Below are 25479 nucleotides of genomic sequence, written 5' to 3' on the forward strand. Positions count from 1 at the left end.
TTAGTTCTTCTCATCATTTACAGGAGTGGCGTACACTAACATACCCACGTTACCCCATAACAGGAACTCCAGGCTGGTGAGGTCAGGAGATCTTGGTAGCCAAGCAACAAGTCTGTAGCAGACCAATCCACTTGCCTAGAAACACGTTGTTCAAGAGCATACAAGATAATGTGTGAAATGTACTGCATGGCCATCATGCTAACCACACAATACCTGCATTCTGGATGAATGATCATTCACCTTTGTGGAGGCATGTGGATATGTGGCAGCTGTCAGTTGGTCGGCCATGGGTCTTAATGAGCTGTTGTACCACTGACTTATTTATTTTTATTTTTAGACGACCAAAAACTAATATTTCTTGTCAGACAACTTAGAGTCAATGATGCACCATTAGCCCGCAAGGTGGCATTAGAATCAGGAGTGCTGTGCTGTTTGTTGAGCTGGTACACTGGTTGTCCTACCTTATTTCCAGCCCTTCTCAATGGCGAATCCTACTTGCACCTTGTCCAAGAAAAGCAATCATGTGCTTAGTGGACACTAGTCCCATTCACTGGCCGAAATTTCATGAGAAAATTTTCTCCCCCATGAGGACTCAAACAGCACACATTCTGTAACACGAGTTCTAGGCAAAATGCCTTACACTACAATGCCACGGCATGGGACTTTGGACGCTTCTACCCTTCATTAAGTTTAATAGATAGCCTTCTGGATATATAATTGTTTTCAATAGCAGTGCATATTATAACTTCATCATCATTACATTTCCCTCTCCTTATTCTAGACCCTTTCATCGTATTCACTGATCATATTACTAGAGGGTCGACTGTAAGGTTGCCACTACTTCATTTTACATTCGACTGTATATTTTTTCACTCTATACTTCTACTCAATCGTTTCTTCATCTTCCCAGCTCCTCTTTAAGCTGGACTACCCATCGAATTCGTGATCAGCCAATGCCTTAAATCATTACTAACTTAAAAACTAGTTACAATGTTTACTCGTAATTTTTTCTCAAATATCTGCATTTGTATAATTCTCGAGGTCTACTTTGCTTAGCGCAATAAATAAATAGACAGCAATGTAGGCAATATATAAATAAATAAACAACAAACACATAAATAAGTACCGTATATAAGAGGGAGGGAGTGAGTGAGTGAGTGAGGGAGTGAATGAGTGAATAAATAAAAGAAATAGTTAAATACATCCACAGGTAAAAAAACAATAATGCACCTTTAATCGATTGATATCATATTATATAATTTATTTTTAATAATCTTCGAAGTTTTAAGGAGTAATAAATGAAGAATCATATGAATGATTTCACTGGTTATGAATACCCTCACCCGAAACAGGGTATAGCAGTAATGTTTTCATAAATGTCTTTGCTCTAGTGAAAAGACATAGTACATGTCAGTCAATTCCATTAACAGCTGCTAATAACTTCACTTGACTTACATATAAATGTCTTAAAGGATAAAATTTACCTCTTTCACAAAATCCTTTGCGTCATCCAAAACTTCTTCGAGATTTTCACAGAATTTCGGAATTTCCATCGATGTCCATGTGATAGTGGATAGACCAGGTTGGAAAGCTTTATCCAACTTCATAAGTACTGGCTTCATCATGGGAATGAACAAACTTGGAATACTGAGTCTGTAAAAATATTTATAATAAAATCAGAGCAGAAATTCTGGTTAGGTAGGTACTTTATATATTTTATATCATGATATTCTCTATCACCCAGTGCACTGCAGAACTGTAAGATATTTTAAAATCGTATGATGTATTGTAAAACAGAATGCTATGGAACAAAAAGTAATGTAATGTAACATAGCATGATGTATATACTAGGGCAATTCGTAAAATGAAGAACATTTAATCATATATATAATCTTAAAGAAACTGTATATACAAATTTTGCTTCAGACCTTAACTTACTTCTCCACAGTCACCTTGGACATATAGGCACTTGTCATACCTCGAGGCCAGTTTAAGTATTCCCTCGTCGTAAAAAAGTGGACGCCTGTTGACTCAAGCAGTTCATGACAGCATCCTTTAAGTTATTTTCGATCAGTTGGTTAATGTTATCATTAGGTCATCCTGATGGTTGTTCTGTCAGTTGGTCTGTCAGTCAGTCAAATCGTCAGTTGGTAGGTAGGCCATTCAGTCCATTAGTGTGTCTTTCTCTTAGTCAGTGTGAAGTGATCTGTTGGTTGTCATTCTATCAGTCAGTCATTCACTCGGTTAACAGGTCGGTCAGTTCGTTAGTGTGTCTTTCTGTTAACCAGTATTTAGGTCTGTCAGTTGGTCTGTTGGTCAATCAGTCGATCAATAAGAGCATTCATTTTCAAAAAGTGCTAATGAATATTTGCACGCCAGCAACTGCATCAGACAAATGCCTACACTATACTGAACACAGCTAATGCGAGTCAGGCTGCCATGTAATAAAATAACTGTTCAGTCAGTATATGCAAACATTCTTCACTTTATGAATTGCCTAGTAACATTATTATTACCTGATGTATGATTGTACTCTTCTGATTTTCGATGAATTCCTAACTTAAGTCTTCTAATCCATCTATTGGACTGTGATGAATGTATTATAATTCTTTTCTTAGCGAAAATATTGACTCTGAGATCTTCAATTCTGACTGGAAACAGTTACCATTTCACCTCAATATATTCGAACAGCAAGGGTGTTGGCTTTCCATGCTGTAACCAGGATTCGAATACCAGCGAGTCCAACTAGAATTTGTGGTGTACAAAGATGGTGTGTGTTGGCAGATTTTCGCGGGGTATCCCATTTTCTCCACCTGCATTCCACCATTACTGCACTAATCATCATTTTACGGTTATATGAGTTTTTAGACTTTCATGGTGACTGTGATCATTAATCAGAATTAGGCTTTTGGGTAATCTACTACGTGCTGGAACTTGACACTTCCAACGTTTCGGAACTACATACAGATTCCATGATCAGGGCAAAAAGTAAGACCAGAGACTCAGCTCAGTTGCCCAGATTAGCCTGGAGTAATGAGCCCAACAGACTAGGCGACCTATCTGGACTTACAATTTGTCCTGATGATGGAATCTGTATGTAGTTACGAAACGTTGGAAATGTCAAGTTCCAGAACATGGTGGATTACTCAAAAGCCTAATTCTAATCTTTTTACGGTATTACGTAGTTCGCCTCCTGTGGTGATCAAGGGCAACGCCTTAATGGGAGCTGAAAGAACAAGCTTTGACCCATTCCCACTAAATGAGGATACTTTGGTGAATCACGCAAGTCAATTACTTGCCATTAGTAAATTTTATATATATATATATATATATATATATATATATATATATATATACATACCATAAATTGACGCCTGTATACAAACAATGAAAAGTATTCATTATCCATTATCCCAAATGACAATTAATTTCCCAGATGGCAATATTCTGATGTCTTTGTGTTCGAATTCAATTTCCCAACAGATTATTTCCCGAATGTTAATAAACACGAACATCAAATATTTATTGAGGATATACATTTAATCGGTTGTTTCGATGTTAATTACATCTTCTGAGAACCTTCTCATTATTCTCTGTTGTTTCACTGACCCTCTTCCAGCTGTAGTTCTAGTACCGTACATCGTGCCTTATACCATCCTTCTGCATTATTTTTGGTTTTTCTCTCTTGTGCTTTCTTTGAGGTATCCATTCCAGTGTGCTTTTCTGTAATTGTTGCTCTTCCATTCACTTTACGTGATCATTCCATTGTAACTACTTCATTCTAATGTAGTCCAAAATTCTGTGGTTCCAAGGCATAAGGTGTTATGAGGGTGTCAGAGGCAAAGGGGTATAAGTGCACTTAAGTTATTTGTGAGAAAATGTGGTTGAAAGTTCTTAAGATTTTGTTTTCTTTTTAGTAGGTTATTTTACGATGCTTTATCAACATCTTAGGTTATTTTGCGTCTGAATGAGATGAAGATGATAATGCCGGTGAAATGAGTCCGGGGTCCAGCACCGAAAGTTACTCAGCATTTGCTCATATTGGATTGAGGGAAAACCCCGGATAAAACCTCAACCAGGTAACTTGTCCCAACTGGAAATTGAACCCGGGCCATCTGGTTTCGCGGCCATACTCGCTAACCATTACTTCACAGATGTGGACTCTTAAGATTTTATAAATTCCGTGAAATGTTTTTATTGCAATTTTAGTGTAAGGTGTGGTTAAAAGATGTATCCCTTCGTCACTAAAATTTTTTTAATGTTTTAGCTTGGTCTGGATGCACTTAGCTCATGTTGTTAGCAATCTCACTTGTACCCCTTTGTTTCTGACCCCTTCATACGTCAAATTTTTCCGAAAATGAGATTTCGCTATATGTTATGTACCCTGATGTTATCATTATTGTGGCAAAAGATAACATACATATCTATATTATTTTTCTCTCTAACTAGTTGTTATGAAATAGGATTCTTATGATATTATGTGGTCATTCAAACTTAAAATGCTCGCTCTTGAAACACTGTAAGAAACGACGCATCACATTTTGCCTTGGAAACCACAGAATTATACTATCTATATTGGAAGACCTACCCTTCGGCAGAACACTATGAATAAATGAAAAGGAAGTATGAAAGTTTGTGTTCTAATTTGTTTTATTGTGTTGTTAGTGATATTTTTTCACAGTTGACTTCATAAACTTTAGCCTTATTTTTCTATTTTTATGTCGCAAGTACTTGTAAATTCTTGTCCTTTTAATAATGCAACAAAACATAGCTGGCTATCTTCAACATCACCAGTATTGTCAGAACACATGTCAGTGTCTGACATATCAATATTGTTATGATTTACTATTTACAGTCTACAACACATAAGCATGTGCCACACACAGAAATATAACATAAACTCCTGGCTGGCTCGAGACCTTGCGTAAGGCCGGTATCAAGACATGCCATTGCTTGCAGCATAGTACTGTAATTGCTTCAAGGCACTAAAAATTTCTTCTTAGTAAAAGTTCAAGGTTCATGCATATGAAAAATAGTAATTGCTTTTACTTTTACTCTTTACCAAAGTCACAGCAAAAGTAATTTCTATGCATCCAGTGTTTGTACTACAATACACTATTGCACAAACAGCACTGTTATGCCACGAAAATTCTTTTCGATTGACATATTCAAGACCTTAAACTGCCGGTTTTGCAATCCTGAGTGTGCCTATTGTTGATGGAAAATCCAATCTCTGCTGCTACTTGGTTTTAGTACTGACAATTTCTTCATGATTTGCTGGAAATTTTATTCAAAGGTGAACTTTGTTCATTATCGTATCTGCTACAAATTTCACATTTCTTGAACCTAGCTCTGGTACCAACATCATCTTCAACGTCTACCTGAAAACCAGGATCTGAGAAATATCTAAAAAAAATAATCCTAATTTTTTTCCTCTGAAGAGAGAGCCCCTCCACGTGCTTCTTCATTTCGTTCAATGAAATTATCACTCAACCACGTCACATTATCTATGTAAAACCTATATAATATTCTAACATAATTTTCTGACGATTGCCTTCTTGATTTATGTCTTTTTTCCTGAACGTGCATCAACACAACCATCTTTGTTTGCAGCAAGCCTTTTACTAACATAGAGAATCCACACATGAAGCATGCCACAATTTTACTTTGTAAAGAGTACGGAGAAAAAGTAATTACTAAGGTTTATGCATAAGTTTCTTAGCAATTATTATTATGCGTCTAAATAAATGCTAAGCTATGTGACATCACTATGCTTTTCCTAAGTGTAATAACATTTACTAAGGAACTTTATGCTTACATTTCATGGTAATTACTAAGATCTCGTAAAGTAGTATAAATAATTACTTTGTTTTTATGCATATCATCCTCACTTGCTCTCCAATATTTTTTCACACACAGTGGATTTAGAGGAAGATGATTCTGATCCATTTCTTCCTGAAGACTGCACAATGGACAAAGTGGTGAAGAAATAGTTTCAATTTTGTTCAAGTGTTTTGACAAACAGTCATGTCCTGAGAGTTTTCGAAAGGATGCAACTGGACATTTTCCTTGGATACTCAGGAATTATATTTTGTTGTACAGCTGTCAAAAAAAAAAGTGGCCGCACTCGTGAACAGCGAATATTTTCAAAGTCCACTTCGGGTCGCGGCGATGTTACACGATGCATGTGCTTGTACAAGCAGTTCCGGAACTATGAAAGTGTTCCATATCTGCTCCTCGCAGACCAGCGGTAGAGTGCTTGTTTAATGATTCAAAGGTTATGGGTTCGCGCCTTCTTCAAGTTTTCATTTTATTTTTTTATCGTTCTTTAGCGATGTAAATGATATTCAAATTATCATTTATATCCAGTTATCGTTCTTGATGGATATCACGTTATTTATATTTTGTTATCGTTTTTTAGAGATATGAATAAAATTCAAGTCATCATTTGTATTCTGTTATCGTTTTATAACGATATGAATAATAATTATTACTATTGTAGCTACAGTATCTCCAATGGGGGTTAGCCCTATTTTACATATGTATGTTAGGGCTATAGTTTTATACACAAAAAAGATAAGCATAAAGAGAAATGGAAAAGAAAATTAAATTAGCTTACGCGATGTAAACAAAACATAAACAATCCGTAAATTAGGCATTGCGATTGCAAAACAAATATCAGTTATCAATTTGAAACATACAAAAACATTAACAACACACATACGTAACACTTCTATAACACAAATATGCAGCTTTCCGTACCATACATCATAAATTAATACACAATAGTCACACAGACACAATCAAACTATAATTACGACATTGCGACATCAAGCATCCCATAACTGACTCACATACATAACAAATCAAGCATCCGTTGCAACACATACACTTCAACATAGTAACCACACTTTTAAAAGTTACAAATTTGGCTCCAAGAAGAATAAATAGGACACTGTTACTAATTACTATTCTTCTACAATTTCTTAAATACATCTGTAATAAATCTGTGAAATTCCGATATGAATAATATTCACGTTTTTTATATTGTTATCGTTCTTTAGCGATATAAATAATATTCAAGTTATCATTTATATTGTTTTCCTTCATTAGCATTATAAAATAATATTCAAGTTATTTATATTGTCATTGTTCTTTCGCAATATAAATAATATGTATTTTATGTAGGTAATTATTATAACACAAATACACATCTTTCTTTGTAAAATAGGTTATTCTACTTAGATAATTAAATACGTATTATATAATACCTTATATTAATTAAACAAACCGATATTTATCATTTATATTGTGTTATCATTCTTTAGTGATACTGTATAAATAATATTCAAGTTATTTATTTTGTAATCGTTCTTTAGCGATATAAATAACATAAATTTAATATTAGGTTTGGAAAAATCCAGTTGCATAATACTGCTAATAGTTTTTCTTTTTGTATTATTACATAATACTATCTTGAACCACAATAAAATGAAAAGGAGTAACGAGGAATTGAACCTGAGACGTTGACATCTAAATTCCGACGTTCGTCTGCTGAGCTACGAGGGCAAAAGTGTGGAAACATTTTCGGAAAAATTGGCCCAATCACACTCTAAGATTTTCTGATGATTCGTAGAAGCTAGTCCAGGATGCGGGGGGCAAAGGCTAATTGAGATTTCCCGATCTCTGATAGGGTCAAACATCCTGATAGAATTAATATTTAACCCTTGCCGTGACTTTCGGTGAAGTCCGGAGGGCCCAATTAGTCAAATCCACTCTCCTCATCGCCACGCTTGGGCCCCCTGGAATTAATAAGATGCGAAAGAGATAGTGGTGTGCGGAAAGCAACAGGATGTTACCGTATTTAGACCTATCCTTCCCAAGAAAAACTGCAAACATGAATAAAGGAAGCTTTAAATAGAAGAAGAAGGATCTTCTGCGGACCTCTGGAAAAAGAACTAAGGAAGAGACTAGTGAAGTGCTTTGTGTGGAGTGTGGCATTGTATGGGGAAGGAACATGGACATTACGACGAAATGAAGAGAAACGAATTGAAGCATTTGAAATGTGGATGTGGAGAAGAACGGTGTGTGTGAAGTGGACAGATAGAATAAGAAATAAAATTGTGTTTGAAAAAGTGAGTGAAGAAAGAATGATGCTGAAACTGATTAAAAAGATAAAAAGTAACTGGTTGGGTCTCTGGTTGAAAAGAATAATAGACGACATTAGGATATGTGGATCATATGCGGAGACTAAGAGGAAGGCAGAAAATAGGAAAGATTGGAGATTCCTGGGTTTGCAATGAAAGACCTGCCCATGGACAGAAGACTTATGTATGTATGTTCAGAATGCCTGGAATATCGTGTCTAAAAACAGTCGCTATTTGCAAAGACTAGTCAATTCCATGCCCACTCGACTGCAAGATGATTGAGATAAGAGGAAGATAGACTAAATATTGAATTGTGGCTTTTTGTTTTGTTTTTTGAACGCTTAATTGTTTGAATGTTTTAAGGCCGACGCCAGTAAATTTGTTTTGTTTATGCCACGAAAGATATTTTTATTGAGAATAAAATCTTTTTTCTTTCCATTTGCAGCCACAATATCATAATGATAAAGTCATGGCATAATATATTAATGAACCTGATGTTAATTACTAAAATAATCGTAAAAGAGAAAGGAGCCATTATGTATAGTTTGTCTCTCTCAGAAACAGAACAAAAAAGAACATAAAAAGCACGTGGTTGTAGTCGAACGCAGGACCTCATGAATAAGAGGCCTGAACGCTACCATTATGCTATCGATAACACACAGAATACTTCAATTATAACTGTAGATATCAGGCAACGTGGTCCAACAACACGTAACATCGCCTGTCTCCGAATTGTAGCGAAGATACCCGAAGGGAACTTTGTTTCAGGAGAGCGACCACTTTTTCTTTTGACAGCTGTACATTGAGACACTCAGCCATCTTTTATTATTTTAAATTTCATAGAATAGTATATTTTGATACTCTGAGTTGATTAATCTTTTAATTGTTGAAAATGGATGAGTTGATGTAGAGTTTTGTAAGATTTTTACTTCCCTTATTAGGAAGACAGTCAGCAGCTTCATTACCAGATAATCCACTGTACAGTACCCAATGAAAAACTATTCTTGAGTTAAGCTTCATTAGAACGTATACAATTTTCCAACAATCACTTATTTCTTTACTTCCAGGTGACAGCTTGGTTGCTATAGCAGTAACTGCTGTGGCTTTAAAATCACTGAATATAACAGCTTGTTGAAAATATGAGATCCGATACAAAAGATTTTGAAGGGTCGAATAGATGACTTCAACTTCTCCATCAAAATTTGTATGGATTTATAAAACAAGAAAAGTGAACATGTAGCACCAGCTCTTGTTCTATTTTGGTTCGACAGTAGGATCCATCAGTGAAAATATGAAGCCACCCTTTGTTAGAGAATCTACTATGAATGGTTTCCAATGCTAGTAATTCTAGAACATCTTTTGGAATGTCACTTTTCTTACTATCTCCAACCTGGTCCAGGTAATACTCTATTTCTATTGCTTGTATAGGGTTTGTTTTATGAATTAGATTTTCTTTAGCCTACTTGTTGAGAGATTTATCTTTTTCTTAATTTCATGTACAGCACTTTAGAGAGAATGCTTTCCTGAGATTTAAAGTTAACTATGAAGTTTCTTAGCTCCCAATTCCTAAATGGAAGTCTGATCAATTTTTCGTATTGAATAATAGCATCTTTTTCTAGTTCATATTCAATAGGAAACAGATGAACTATTAGTTGCATTGCAGGTATGGAGTAGACTTGACAGCTTCTGTAATTAATTGGAGACTTTGATTTTCTAAATGTTTTATTTTTTTAATATTTGCTGTTATTAAAACTTCACCACAGTATGTAATTAATGGTTTTATAGACATTATAAATAGTAGTAAGAGGTTTTTATTGAACATCTCCATTTCATATTTGACAGACGTTATAAATGATAAATGCCCTTAGCTTTTCGTGTTATATATTCTATATTCCAAGTAAACTTAGTATTGGTACCAAAAATCATCCCTAAGTATTTTAATGAATTCGTAGCCGATAATAGTTATCCAACAGATTTTCACAGAGTTTCAGCAAAGAGAAGATGTGTAACAAAAATAGCATAGTGCCCTCTATGAAAGAGCTAAGAGGCACAGGGCACAGATTAGACAGACAGACAGACAGACAGATAGACAGATAGACAGATAGACAGATAGATAGATAGATAGATAGATAGATAGATAGATAGATAGATAGATAGATAGATAGATAGATAGATAGATAGATAGATAGATAGATAGATAGATAGATAGATAGATAGATAGATAGATAGATAGATAGATAGATAGATAGATAGATAGATAGATAGATAGATAGATAGATTTATTCATTCCATAATATTCTTACATTTGCTTTATAGCATAGAATAAAGAACATGTCCAATTCTTAAGTTTAACAATAAAATGCAAATATGAAATATGTACAGAATTAATACCGTAATAACAATAATATTTTATACAATGTAATATGTTTACCGTACCATTTAATAGTATTATAATATTTACACAGTACTGTGAAATGTCAAGAATTCATCTACAGAATAGAAAGTGTGAGATATTAAGTAATTTTTTAGTTTTACCTTAAATAATGCAGGGTTTTGGCTATGATTCTTAATGTCTTCAGGAAGACTATTGAACATTTTTATCGCCATGTAACGTACTCCCCTTTGAAAGCATGATAAATTTGATGATGGCGTATGAAAATCATTCCTTCTGCGGGTAAGTTATTTATACTATGTATGGCTGAGTTAGTTGGAAAATTTTCTTTATTACATAAGAGGAAATTTATTGTAGAGTATATGTATTGATTTGTTAAGGTTAGAATCTCTAATTTTTTTTTTAAATAATCTACATGATTCTCTAGCCTTTGCTCCAACTATTATTCTAATGGCTCTTTTTTGTAATAAGAATATATTTTTACTATCTGCAGAATTCCCCCAAAATATTATTCCGTAGGACATAATGGAATGAAAATAGGAAAAATATATTGTCTTTAAGATACTGCTGTTTAGAAATTGTTGTAACGACCTAATTGCGAAGCATGCTGAGCTAAGTTTGGGGGTTATTTCTTTGATATGATTTTTCCAATTTATTGTATTATTAATATGCAAACCAAGAAATTTGATTGTTTGATGTTTCTAGTAGAGGTATATTGTTGACAGTTGTGTCCAATGTTTCAGAGATTAAATTTGAAGTGGCTTTAAATTGAATTATGTTAGTTTTATTAATGTTTAATGCTAGTTTATTGGTTGTAAACCTGTCATAAATTTTAAGGAGAATTATTTCTGTTTTATATTTGAATGTGGCAAAGTTCTTGGCTGTAATTATGATACTTGTGTCATCTGCAAATAGTATAGGATAACCTATTCCTTTTATTATGGGGCCAAGGTCATTTATAAAAATTAGAAAAAGAAGAGGCCCTAATATAGATCCTTGTGGGACCCCTGTATGAACATTTCTCCATGTTGAAGTAGATTTAAAGGAGTTGTTAAATGCGTTGATTTCAACTTTTTGTTTTCTGTTTAGGAGATATGACTCAAACCACAACAATGCTCTACCTGCGTAAAATATGGGACTAGCACAATACCTATGCAGTAAACACTATCAATTTAAAAGGGAAAATAAAATGGAAAGTGGAAGGTAGGAAAATGGAGGGAAGGAACAACCACTACAACAAATGAACAAATATGATTATTAACAAATGAACAAATCTGATTATTAACAAACTAACTTATAAACACAGATTGATCAACTGACCAACTAACCAAGCACACAGCTAAGAGAGTTTAAAAGAGAGAACATTTCAGAGTGTTCCAGCATCACTTCCAGCTTATGTCTTTGCTATGCTTACTGGTGTACATACCTGATATTGTCGTTCATCTTCACCAGGCTTCTCACATTTTCGTAATCGGTCATAATCTTCTTTTTGCTGAATGTGATGATTTGAGCGACATTAGGTACACTGAGTCCCAATTTCCACATACACTCTGTTTCCTGGATTGCTTCCATAATGTATGGATCAAAGTTGATCATGATTCTACCAGTTCTTGGGTTCATGGCCAATAGCGGCAATGTGAGGAATGTTTTCACTTGCACCACATTTCTGTACCATGCTTTATGGTACAGAACTTCATATTCCACAAACACAGTGGTCAATGCATTGTACATACGAATAACTCTTCTCATTTTTGGAGCAGCTATCACAGATGCTTTCTCCTGTAACACCAATACAAATATCAGTGAGTAATATGCAGTTTATATAGTAGCAGTGATCATTAGCATTCTGAGGTCTAAAACAGTTGGATTCTTTTTATTGAAGGTCATGTACCAGAAATATTATGCCTACATTTCAGTCTCGTAGTACAAGTTAGTTTACAAACATGCATTTCTACAACCAAATTGTGCATTACTATAGTGAAGCTGACGAATTCTCGATACTGGGTTCTGCCTGACCGTGAAGTTTACAGCTTTAGAGATATGACTCTATTGTTTATCTTTATTCCAACGTTTATAAAATTCACCGAGACTGCCCCAGTCCTCACCATTGCATGCTGCCACAATCTCTTCAGATTTCACCAGATCAAAACTTACATATATATAACACAATAATATTTGGTACTCAACCCCTTCAGAGTAGCTGCTAAAAGTGATGCCCATTTTCCCTAACACATATTTCACATCTTCCCAAGAAACAGTTCTTCTGCTCTGATGAGTCTAATTTCTCTTTGTATGTTTTCTTTAAGCTCCTGTAGCATAGGATTCTTTGTATCCATTTTGTTTTTGCATTCTTCAGAGATATAAATTGCAAGATGTGAAATTTGGGGAGTGAGGAGGTAACAAATTCTTGCTAATAATTCTGCACTCAAATCTGGCGAAATTCATTCATGGATATATTAGTAGTATTCAAATGCAAAAAACCAAATCACGGGAAGGAAAGGGCATTATTATGCTGTGAGCACGGTCGTGTGCCCCTCTGATGTAGTCGAGGTGATGAAATGAAATGGGAATCGATCACAAACAAGAAGGCTTGGGGTTTGGTATTGGAGAAGAGGAGGTTGAAATTATTTCTGTTAGTTTTAAATATGGTTTACTGACAATAAAGTTAATGACCACTGGTTCCTCGGAAGGAATTGTGAGGGGAAGAAAAAACAAGGTAAGAGGGAGAAGGATGGAGAGCAAATCATAGAAACAAAAATGGAGATAAACAATTGTGAGCATATAATATGTCGACGATTATGAGCAAATCACCTGACTGGCAGTGTGGTTGTGTGTGGTCTGATACCAGAAAAGAAATCAGTTATGCCATGGTGCTGGCCACTTCTTTTATAGGGGGTTGCTTTGAATGTTCAAATGAAAAAGGTGGACAGTAAAAGCGAACACATTTGGTTCGCTAGTAAAAAAAGAATATACCTAGAGGACACAGAGTCTTCTTAGTTGTGTCCACATTACCAAAGAAATGGGAAAACCCGGGTTCAATGACTCACTCAGTATAAGCATGGGAGCAGGACCTCGCACAAAGGATTTGGAAAAGGTGGGGAAAAACCCATGGCTGTACAAAGTAACATACACTAAGGGCAGGAAAAATCCGTTGCAGTATAAAGTGCAATGCAGTGCACACAAAGGGTTTCGAAAAGGGGAGGGGGACCCCATGGCTGTAAAATGCACGAAATGTGTTCCAAGTTGGAGTGTGTGTCATCAACCACTTTATATTTGGAAGCAGGCAGCGAATGGAGTAATGTTCAAGGCCAACCATTAGAAACTAACAAACTAATGAGCATTATTAACATGACAACTGGCGTTATTCTGCTGAAAATACATTAAACATATTACATAGTATGCTAATTCGTATAAAAAAGGATTAAAAAATGTCTCTTTTGTACTTTGCACGGTTGATTGCTTCTTCCTAAATGAAATGTCCAGTAATTCTATAGAGTCTCATTCGACACTATTGACTTCTCTGCTGACTAGTATCTGTTATTATATAATGCTACGTGGCTATACAGATGAAATCAAGCATTATCGGAAAAGAAAATCTATCTGGGAACAATTTCTTCGTTATTTACTTTTTTAAACATCCAATTTGAAAAATTAAACCTATGATAGTAGTATTGAGACTTTGAGTCTTGAATTTCTGGAATTTTGTAAGGTTTTAATTAGTTGAATTTCAATTTTTTTCCCAGTCTTTCATATGCATTAGAAATTCCTGTCTCTGCTACGTCTCGGGAACTAAGTTCCAAGGCAGCTCCTATGTCAAAAAGTTTTTTTGTCAGCAAGTATACAATGCTTTTGTTCGATTTTTCGGTCCTTCAAAGAACGCTTTTTGTTAAATCTATCTACTATATCTTATACTGCATTTCTACACACAATCAGTGTATCAGAAATTGGCGTCTAAATGTTTGCCTTGTTTTCTCACATGACTTATTCTTTACGAATGTAATTTTGTATGTAGGCTATATATACATAGTGAGTCACGTATACACGTTTAAAGTAAATGTAGTATGTTACTGAGGGAAATGGTGAATGGCATATGAAACTTGAAAATTAATTTGTTCATTTCAGATGTAAGAGTCACGTGCTTGAGCTTATGTCATTAGCCAAGATGGCACTGAACATGCAGCAGCAAGTTGCAGTTGCTGTGTGGGCGATTGCATACCATAAAGATCATGAGGCCACGAGACTGGCGAGACATTTCAACATAGCATTGCTTCTGTCGACCATGGGACAGTGGAGAAAACATTTGCTAACAGCAGGAAGCATTCAGAACGGAAAACCTCCTAGAAAGCATTGCAGTAGCATTGATGAAGCAACACTGGCAAGACTGTGGAAGAATTAGCCAATAGCCCACAGAAGTTGACCCACCGAGATGGACATGAGCTTGGTATCAGCTCAGTGAGGCTCTTGCTTTGAGATGTGACAGGTATCATCCCTTCAAACCGATTTGCGCCCACGATCTGAACGAGAATGACCTTGGCAGGTGGTTGTGACTGTGTGAATTTATTTTAAGAAAATGTGAAAGCTGTGTTCCACGTTAATCGACACTGTCATTATTATGCTAGAGAGAATCCTCGAGATAATGATGAGACACGTTCAAAATATGGATCAGTCACAGTTTGGGCAGTGATTGGATGGGAAGGATTGTTAGGAATGCCAATCTTGGAGAAGACTGTTAATGCTGTTCAGTATTGTGAAATCCTTCATGAGCAGTGATGCATAGTGATGAACATGAACATTGCTTATTCCAACAGGACGGTGCACCTCCTTATTATGCTACTGCGACAAGGGAAATTTTGAATTGCCAAACAGGTGGTTGGAAAAGAGAACATAGACAGAATGGCCAGCCCACTCTCCTGATCTCACAGTTTAACTATAGCTGAAACAGCAATTGAGGAAGAAATTCGTGCTATTCCAGTGGGCATAAAGTAATGACTGACTTTCGAAAGCATTGTCGATTATATGCTTGGATGTGAACGGCGAGTAGTTTGAGGCAATAAAGTGACTCTGATTGGTTTAGTTGTGCATTGTTCTTTAATTTGAACAATTTTCTTTCCAACGGTAATGTCTCATTTCCCGTAGCCATAATACTGTCATCAAACGAAGTGATAAAATGTGTAGCCATATTTCTGACTCAACTGGTGCATTCACTGAATGAATATTTGTTGAACATTTCTACATAACATATGAGAGAAATAAACTGCATTCAATCACAGTCGAACTAGAACTAGGCATGTACTCTTCTCTTTTATTTATCAAAATACAGACAAACACGTGACCCTACTCACCAAAAAGATAATGGTAGTTAACAATGGCAGTGACCAGGGTAACAATCAGACAAGTAGCCAATGCGTGACCTGTTAAAGACTGGAGAAATGCACTGCATCTGGTCCAGAAGAACAGTATAATAAATTATGTAACTTAATTCTGGCAAATACTTAGATAATATAGGGGTAATTCGATGTCAATTAATCCAGACCATGTCACCTACTGTTTCCAATTTTGCTGAGACTTTGCATATTGCATATGTGTTACATAACTTAGTGGATGACTTCCTTTAAAATTATATTGAAACCTGTGAAGGTGTTGAACCAAAAAATAGTAATATTGTTATGAATGTAGCCGCATGTCAGTAGTTCAAAAAATTACAAATAACATCACAGTTTCCAATGTAATCATTGGACTTTTATGAAACTTGCTCTGTAACTGAGATTTATATTGAAGATTATAAAAATTGCACATTTAAATTACTATGACGCTTTTACCTTTTTAAGGATTTTTTTTTTTTTGTGTTTATTGGAAATTAATTTTTTCCCAAAGTGACAATGCCTTAGAAAATGTTGAAATTCCTTAGAAAATGCTGACAATTATGCATAAGTAATGAGGACACAGTACTATATCTGTAGACAAAAGATTATAATAGGGAAATGATAACAACTTATGTTTTGGCAGAGAAATATAGAAGTGTAAGGCACAACATTTCACAAAATGTAAATTTTTTTAAATTGACTTCAAGTACACTTTCCCCTTCAAATAGGCCTAACCCCATAAATAAAAGTCATATGTTGACAAATCTGGTGACTGCGGTGGTCACAAACCTTTGCTCACAGTCCGCTCTTCAGTGTACATCTGATGAATATGCATAAGTGACTTCTCAGATGTGTGAGATGTTGCTCCATCTTGTTGAAAGAAGCAATAATTACGCTCCTCTTCTGTTAGCTGGGGATAAAATTCGCCCAAGAAGATCAAGTACACATCTGTGTTGACTGTGGTGTCAAAGAATATTGGACTGAAAATGCGTTTCGCAATCGTAGTGCACCACACACCGATCTTTTGGTCGTGTAGGGTTGCTCGTACACTAGGTTAGGATATTCTGTCGTCCAATACGTGCTGTTCTGGGAGTTTACATATCCCGATAGATGAAACCAAGTCTCATCAGTCATGATCCAAATGACTGTCTGTAACCATATTCAACAACCAGTGGGAGAAATTTACACATTTATCCTTATCAGGCTCCTTCAGTTATTGTACAGCTGTCATTCAGTATGTTTTGAATTTCAAAGCCTTCAACACACGTCTGCAAATTCTCCTACTCGCATGGATCGCGGTGGACTTTCGAGGACTCCTAGTCATCATTCCCTGAATTCGTGCTGTAAGTTGAGGTGTGTGGACAGAAGGTGCTCTGTTCCTCGTTACATTTGCAATGGATCCAGTCGTACACATTTTCGCACCAAATCTTGAATGTTGCTTTTCGCTGGTATTGGGCGAAGCAATTATTTGTCCCTGAATAATTCCTGTCTTTCCTTGATAGAGCTGGTATGTATGTACGCCTCTGTAATGAATATTCGCTCTGGTATTGAATAGTATAGTATAGTATAGTATTTATTAGCTGTCGTTATAGCAAAAGCTAATGACATTGTCAAATTACAAGTGTGAAATTATCGTACTGAAATGAAAAATATTCTATTACACAACTAAAGATAAAACAAAATGATCCCACATACTCCTTAGAGTTTACAATTCAGTCAATATAATAAAAAATAGGCTAATATTTAGATGAAAATTGTAACACACTGATCCCAAATATTACTAGTATTTGATACACTCTGTTTATATACAATAAAACAAGAATTAACTTAACAATATGTCATGATGATTCACAGAACAACTTTTTACATTACAACAACAAACAGAACAATTTATAAATCGTTTGTAAGTTACAGCATGTAACAAGCAACAATGTAACTAAACATGCGGAAGAAAGGATAGCCAACATAATTTCAAACCAAATGAAATGAGACAGGCCGGTTTTATCTGCCCAACTCTGTATAGGACTTTTCTGTGACTGTGCTGACATCAATTTGGCAAAAAATGTTTGAAAACGGAACTTCACAACTGTCATTGTCAGGCCAATAAAATGATGGAGAGAGCCCATGTGGATGCATGAATTTTATTGTAGGATCACATTCTTCATAATTACCTTTTTCAATAAAACCCACATACCACAAAGATTCATACACACAAGCAACATAAGAATTTGCCTTGAAATCTGAATTCACAACAGGTTTAAATATGTCAAATATCACACTGTAGTCCAAATCAGAACTTAATTGCTTTGCTCCAATTTCGTATGTTGACAAAGGCACAAATTGAATCAAGCAAGATGTTCCAGGAATGGTTTTTGCATTTTCAAACCATTCAGTGAAATCATTTCGGACTTGAACCATTTCCTCTTTTGTTACAAAAAAAAAAAAAACACAGTAATCTCCTTGAGATCCTCCTTACAAAAATTGGACACTTGTGATGCAGTGGTTATTTGTTCATTAAATGATCTTTGTAAATTGGCTTTGGTAACCATCCTTTTCAAAGTATCACCAATTCCATCACAAGCTGATTTTCCATGGCTAGAACCAAAAATGACCATTTACATTTCATACTAGTGTCTACTTCATGATTACATATACAGGGTGTTTCAAAAATACTGGGCATAATTTCAGGTATGCATTTCCCACATGTAGACAATCAAAATAGTTCATTACAACATGTGTCCGGAAATGCTTCATTTCCGAGTTATGGCCTTCACAACATTGAAATTCACCGGAACGTTTTTCTTTCCACAGGCCGTTGTCATTACAGAAAATGTTCAAAATGTCCACCTCCTGCTTGAATACAGACCTCACATCGACGTCTCACTGACCTGCGAACACGATCCCAAACTCCAGGAGTATTGCGTATGTCCTCAGAACATGCCACAATTTGATTCCGAAGGGATTCCAAATCAGGCACCGGAGACGAATAAACCAATGATTTTAAATGGCCCCACAAGTAGAAATCGAGAGGGTTCAGATCAGGTGAGTGTGGAGGCCAAGCAATTGGGCCACCTCTACCTATCCATCGATCAGGAAACCTTCGATCCAAGTACCGGCGAGCCGTATGACTGAAGTGTGCAGGAGCGCCATCATGCAAGAAGTGAATGTGTTGACGATTGATCAGTGGAGTGTCGTCTAAAACATGAGGTATGGTGTTTTCCAGGAAGTTTGTGTACGCCTGCCCCGTAAGTCTGTTTACAAGTACATGGGGTCCAACTAATCGATCACCAATGATACCAGCCCACATGTTGAGGGAGAACCGCACCTGGTGATGAGTTGGAACAGTTGCACGTGGGTTTCCATACGCCCATACATGCTGATTGTGGAAATTTGTTATTCCATCTCGTGTGAACTGTGCTTCACCTGTAAATAATACTAAGGCAGGAAAGTTCGGATTTACACCACACTGCTGCAAGAACCACTGACAGAACCTAACTCGTGCAGGGTAATCTGCTGGTGACAGGGCCTGTACACGTTGCAAATGATAAGGATACAATTGAAACTCTTTCAACAGTCCAGACAGTCGTATGAGGAACATTGACTTGCAACGCTACCCTTCGTGTGCTGATAGAAGGAGTCATGTTCACAGCCTCCAGAATCTCCTCCTGTACTTCTGGAGTTGTAGATCTTGGTCGTCCAGTAGAGTTAAATTTTCCATACTCGCACAGACGGTAATGGAGACGTACAAATTTCTTCCGATCTGGACATTGTCGCTGTGGGTACCTCTCCTGGTACAAACTTTGAGCCAGCGCAGCATTGCCGCCCGCTTTACCGTACATGAAGTGTATCTCTGCCAGCTCTTGATTTGAATACATGTCGCACAGTCTAACGCCTACACAACACTGAATGTAACCTTCGCCTCGGAATGAACTGTCAGAGTGCCCTCTTAATATCTCCTTTGACAGCAACGACCTGCGGAAAGAAAAACGTTCCGGTGAATTTCAATGTTGTGAAGGCCATAACTCGGAAATAAAGCATTTCCGGACACATGTTGTAATGAACTATTTTGATTGTCTACATGTGGGAAATACCTACATACCTAAAATTATGCCCCATATTTTTGAAACACCCTGTATTAATGAAATTCTTACACAAACATCTGAGAAGTATTCTACAGTTTTAACATATGAAAGAGAGAGCTCTGTTTTAAAAAAATTGATATGATCTTTTGAATTTGGTAAACGAAAGTAGCATCATGATCTATGTCATCAGAAATTAGGCATGAGCACTTTGAATAAAGTCCTTCATCTTTCTTGTAATATACCATTGCAGCATGAAGTGTACAGCTATCTGTGTTCCAATGTAACCCTTGGGCCTCGTCTTGGATTACAAAACTGTAGTTTTAGGACAAGAATACTAGGGCACTTTTCACAAAGATGTAGCATGCAAATTCTGTTATGTATATCACAAGTTATTAATTTAATCAGAAAATGGAAAGTTTCTTTCATATGAATACTTTCCGAAAGCAACTGAACATTCTGGTGGAAAAAAAAAACACACACGCACGCACGCACACACACACACACACACAAAAGGCTGTCCTCAAGGATCCTGTTGCGGACCTGGATTTTGGAACATTCAGTATAATTCCGTACTTAATCTCCAATACTCCAGTCACAGTAAAGCTATTGCGTTTGCAGACGATTTGCTGATAATAACAAAGGGTTCAAGCGTGCTGGAAACTGAAAACTTTGCCAATTCAGAGCTACAAAAGATCACAAACTGGGCTAATAACAACAAAATAAGATTTAATGAGGAAAAGTCCAAAGTCATGCTGGTGACACGGCGAAGGCGCAGAGACAAAGCAGCTATCAATATATTCCTCAATAACAAAGAATTGGAACAAGTACAGACAATTAAGTACCTCGGAATCACTATGGATGAAAAACTCAATTTCACTGCACACATACAGAATATAACAGACAGATCCATGACTTTGATTAACGCCCTATCCAAATCCGCAAAATTAGACTGGGGTTTAACCCACGGAGCTCTAAGAATAATATATAAAGGAGCGATTTTGCCCCTGTTGTCTTATGGAGCACCCATATGGATTGAGGCACTCAACACCACATCAAACAGGAAGAAACTCGAAAGAGTACAAAGACTGATGAACATAAAGATTGCAAAACCATTCCGGACAACATCAACTGAGGCCCTTTGCATCCTTACTGGTTTGACTCCTATAACCATTAAGTTAGAAGAGATAGCTAAAAGCTATACGACAAAAAAAGGATTACTAGACAGTAACATTGAAAGACCTTTGGAACTCAGGGAATGGCCCCATCCAGCAGATTTTCCTGCTGTTACAGACACAAAGCTAAATGAAGATTACGCTTATGAAATCTACACTGACGGAAGTAAATCCACTGAAGGAGTAGGTTCAGGAGTAGCAGTATTTTTCGACGGTGATCTCGTACAACAATCTAAATTCAGACTTCATGGTGAATGCTCAAATAACCAGGCTGAACAGTTCGCAATCCTAAAAGCACTTCATATAGTTAATGATCTACAACTACAGCACAACACCCCTAAGACTGCATCACTGTATTCAGACAGTAAGATCACCCTAGACTCCCTCGAAAACAGCAGGAACCACAATCCATTAATAGAAGACATCAGAAAAAACTGACTTCCTTAAGAGAAACAGGCTGGAACATAACCTTCAGCTGGGTTAAGGCTCATATAGGGATATTCGGGAACGAGCTTGCCGACCACCTTGCCAAGAAAGCTACAAGGGAAGACACAATACATTACAGCAAGATCCCCATGAGTGCCGTAACAAAGACTCTGAGAGACGAAAGCCTTGCGAAGTGGGAATATCAGTGGCAGCAAGCAAGAAACGGAGCGGAAACAAGAAGATATTTTCCACAAGTTTCACAGAGACTAGCACTGAACATACCTCTTTCAGCTGGACTTACAACCATGCTAACTGGTCATGGAAGAATCAATGCATATTATTATAGATTTCACATTCTACAATACTCAACATGCAGCTGCAATAACGGTGACGAAACGGTAGACCATATTTTACTCGAGTGCACGAAGTAAAACACTACCCGAAACAAATTGGAAAGGCTCATAAATTCCAAAGGAGGAAGGTGGCCACCAAACAGACCTGATCTCATTTCCAAATACTTCAAGGAATATTGTAAATTCATAAGAGAGGTAGATTTAGAAAGTAGACAAAGTGTGTAGCAATACGGAAACACAAATATGGACAATAGTAAATATAATTATCAAGACCATATAGAATTATGACACTCAGACTCATCTCTGATTGTAAGAAAATAGCAATCTTCTAAGCGCAAATAGACATGTAGTATTACTTATGTAATGGAGCATGTTGTTCAGTAAAGACAAAAAAAAAAAAAAAAAAAAAAAAAAAACACACACACACACACACACACACACACACACACAGAGAGTATGTGTACCTGAGGAACCTGCAAGCACACACATTTTTTTAGGTCTGAGAATTTCAAATTTAGATGAACCTATCTTGTGAGTAAATATTGTTTTGAACAAAGAATGCAGCTCTGACAGGCTGCTTAAAAGAAGTCGTTTTTGTTTATGTACATTTTTACTCATAATGTTGTTGTTTTTTAATGCTAGGCATTTGACAATAAAGTCATTTGACCTCTTGCACTCCAATATTTTTCAAAGATATTATCATGGTCAGCCACTGAAGCACAGATTTTGAGGTGTTCTGAATTCATTTCTTGGTTTGAGTTGCACAATGGGCAGTTAGGGGACTGATATATTCCAATTCTATGCAGGTTTTTTACTTATAATTTATTGCTTTATCTTTAATTCCGGGCATTATTTTTTAATTATCATCCAAATAAAAATCAATCACTTTCTTGGTTGTCTCTTCTGATAGCTTATTCCCTTTCCTTGGTTCAGGCAATGCTAGAATACTTTTCTTAGTCACAAATGTACGTGTCTGATGTATCATATACTCAGAAACGTCAAACATTTCACTAACTTTAATTCTAGGAGACCACGACAATGATACCAGTGTAAGTCCTTCACGGATGTTGACATATTTAATTTCATCTTCAATTTGCCCCTTAACTCATCATAATGTTGTGCTTTCTCTTGTACGTTCTCTTCTGTTGTCTCAAGTTCCGGTTCTGTTGCTAATTCAGTATCATAAATTTTACTGATTTTAGTTTGAAGTGCTTGTGCTGCTGACTGAAACTTTTGCTTAGCTGCAACCTATCAGCTGTGCCTAGGAACTAATTGCAAATGTATAGGGGATATGTCTAACTGAAATAAACTGGTGTTCAGTCTACTAGGTGATTCTTGAATCAAATCTGTAGACTCAATCATTTCTTCACCAGAAGAAGACGATGTTATATTTTGAGTTGTGAGTGTGCAATGAACTTCACACAAGCGTTTCCTACTCGTTGGACAGAGCTTCTGCCCAGGAGTCACAGCTAGTCCACTGTCTCATAATTGCTTCGCTTCTGCCAGCGTTATTTCGCTTAGAGCTGATTTAATTGGATGCTTGTGAATGTTGAAAATGTCACAGCATATCGTTTGATGGAGTGTGAATTGGCATAAATATTTGGCTATGTGTTTTGAACAAATAACGGAGTCATCTAGAGGTATGGACTGAATATGACTGTGCCAGAATATAAGTTCCTGTTCTTTGCGTGTCAATGCATTCAATACCTTCAAATCACCACTGCATTCTTCCTTAAGAAAGCTTCCCAGAATACAATGGCAACTGCTACCTTCCACCTTATTACCTAGAAGTGAACAAACAGATATTGTAATCTGTTTAATTGAGTTGTGATTCTGTATTTACTGACAGAATAACCAAGGATTGTTATATGTTGTAAAATATAGGTTTTTAGAGAGATATAATATACTTACAGCATGTTATATTAAATTTTCACTTCATATATTTACACCCATCATCTGACATCTTGGCTTCTAAACAATATGAGCATATTCCGAATCTCAGTGCTAAGCAATGATGGCATCACGGTGTTCCGAATTTCAACGATGACGTCACTGATGCTCCACCGGTGTCACACTGGTTCCATCAGCTTGCAGAGGTGGTGGTAGTCTCCATCAGCCACCATCAGTGAATCTGATTGGTTCTTGTATAGGGCGGGAATTAGCAGACGAATGACATCGTGCACTGTTGTGTCATGACAGTGTGTTCTGCGGTATTGTTTGTAATGAGCACAACGTAAAAAAAATATGTTAATGGCTTATGAGCGAACATGTCAACGGACCAGTTATTACTACTGGTTCAAGAAATAAATTGTTTAAATGTTATGTTTTATTTAACGACGCTCGCAACTGCAGAGGTTATATCAGCGTCGCTCAAATTGTTTATGCTCTCTTTTCTTTGAACGAAATGACAGTAAGGAAATTTCGCAAAATCTTGCTAGTGTAGTACAGACAACAACTTGTACAGCCGCCATGATAGCCATCGAACCTTCCAGCAGTTTTGTTCCTATTTCGCTGCAGCATGACATCATTGTTGTCCACCAATCCGGTGAGATTCGGAATACGCTGTATGAGACATAAACTGGCAATCCTGTCAACTGCTTGGCTTGTACACAAATATTAGAGCAAAAGTGGCTGTCCTGCCAACTGCTCCAATGACCTTCAAATTTATCTAAAGAGAATGACAAGAGACATGAAACTATGACGACAGAATTAACATTTTCTCTTCTACTGAAAACATTTTTTTTTTTCCTGTTAAAACTTTACGAATCCATAATTATTCCATAGACGTTTCATGGTTTTGAAGGTGTGGCAATACGAAAAAATAAATTGTGAACTTTCGCAATTTAATTTTACGTACAGAAACTAACTGCATAAACCACGAACTCAAATTAGCATATCTAATTCAAAAGGCGGTCATTCTACAGTTTCATTTCAAAAGCTCAAATGTCTAGCTCAGAAACTGTAGAACATACAGAATATTTTGTGTGTTAACATGTAACAGTTTTCAATCCTAAGTCTGTAACTTCCAATAGTCACTACTCTGTAACCAATCCGCAAAATCCATTCAAATTTTAAGACTATCTACAGATATGCTTGTGCACAATTCAACACTTTTTATGAAAATCCTTGACGTAGGGTGACATTTTTAGAATTTTCTGGATGAATTGACATGGAATGACCCATAGTGCTTTGTATTGAATAAGTCTCATTTGTTCTAAAATCAGATAATATTCAATCATAAATTAATTATATACTACACGAATTATCAAAATGTTTATAATACGGATTTACGTTCATATTCTTATTGGTTTTTAAGTTCAAAATATTTCATTTGTTACAAATTTGTACACTATCATTAACATCGTCTTACCTTGAGAATATTCATGGGCTCTTCTATGCGTTTGTAATACTGCCGAATCCACTTGATGCGGCCAGACACAGGAGGCATATTGCGGCAGATTTGGGGGTTTTGACGAAATTCGTTGTAATTGTCACGTAAGCTCTCTATCTCTTCTTGGAATAAATTCGCCAATTCTAAGTACAT

The 25479-nt window shown here is 36.3% G+C and overlaps 1 protein-coding gene across 1 annotated transcript; it reads right to left on the reverse strand.

The window, feature by feature from the left end:
• Nucleotides 1-25479, reverse strand: LOC138697046 (dynein axonemal heavy chain 5-like). The gene is made up of 4 exons (XM_069822640.1): nucleotides 25306-25479; nucleotides 11966-12318; nucleotides 1485-1653; nucleotides 1-135 (listed from the first exon to the last, which is right to left on the reverse strand). The coding sequence occupies exons 1-4, from the start codon at nucleotides 25477-25479 to the stop codon at nucleotides 1-3; spliced, it is 831 nt and encodes a 276-aa protein (XP_069678741.1).

The sequence above is a fragment of the Periplaneta americana genome, chromosome 3, assembly GCF_040183065.1.
Source record: "Periplaneta americana isolate PAMFEO1 chromosome 3, P.americana_PAMFEO1_priV1, whole genome shotgun sequence".
Classification (NCBI taxonomy): domain Eukaryota; kingdom Metazoa; phylum Arthropoda; class Insecta; order Blattodea; family Blattidae; genus Periplaneta; species Periplaneta americana.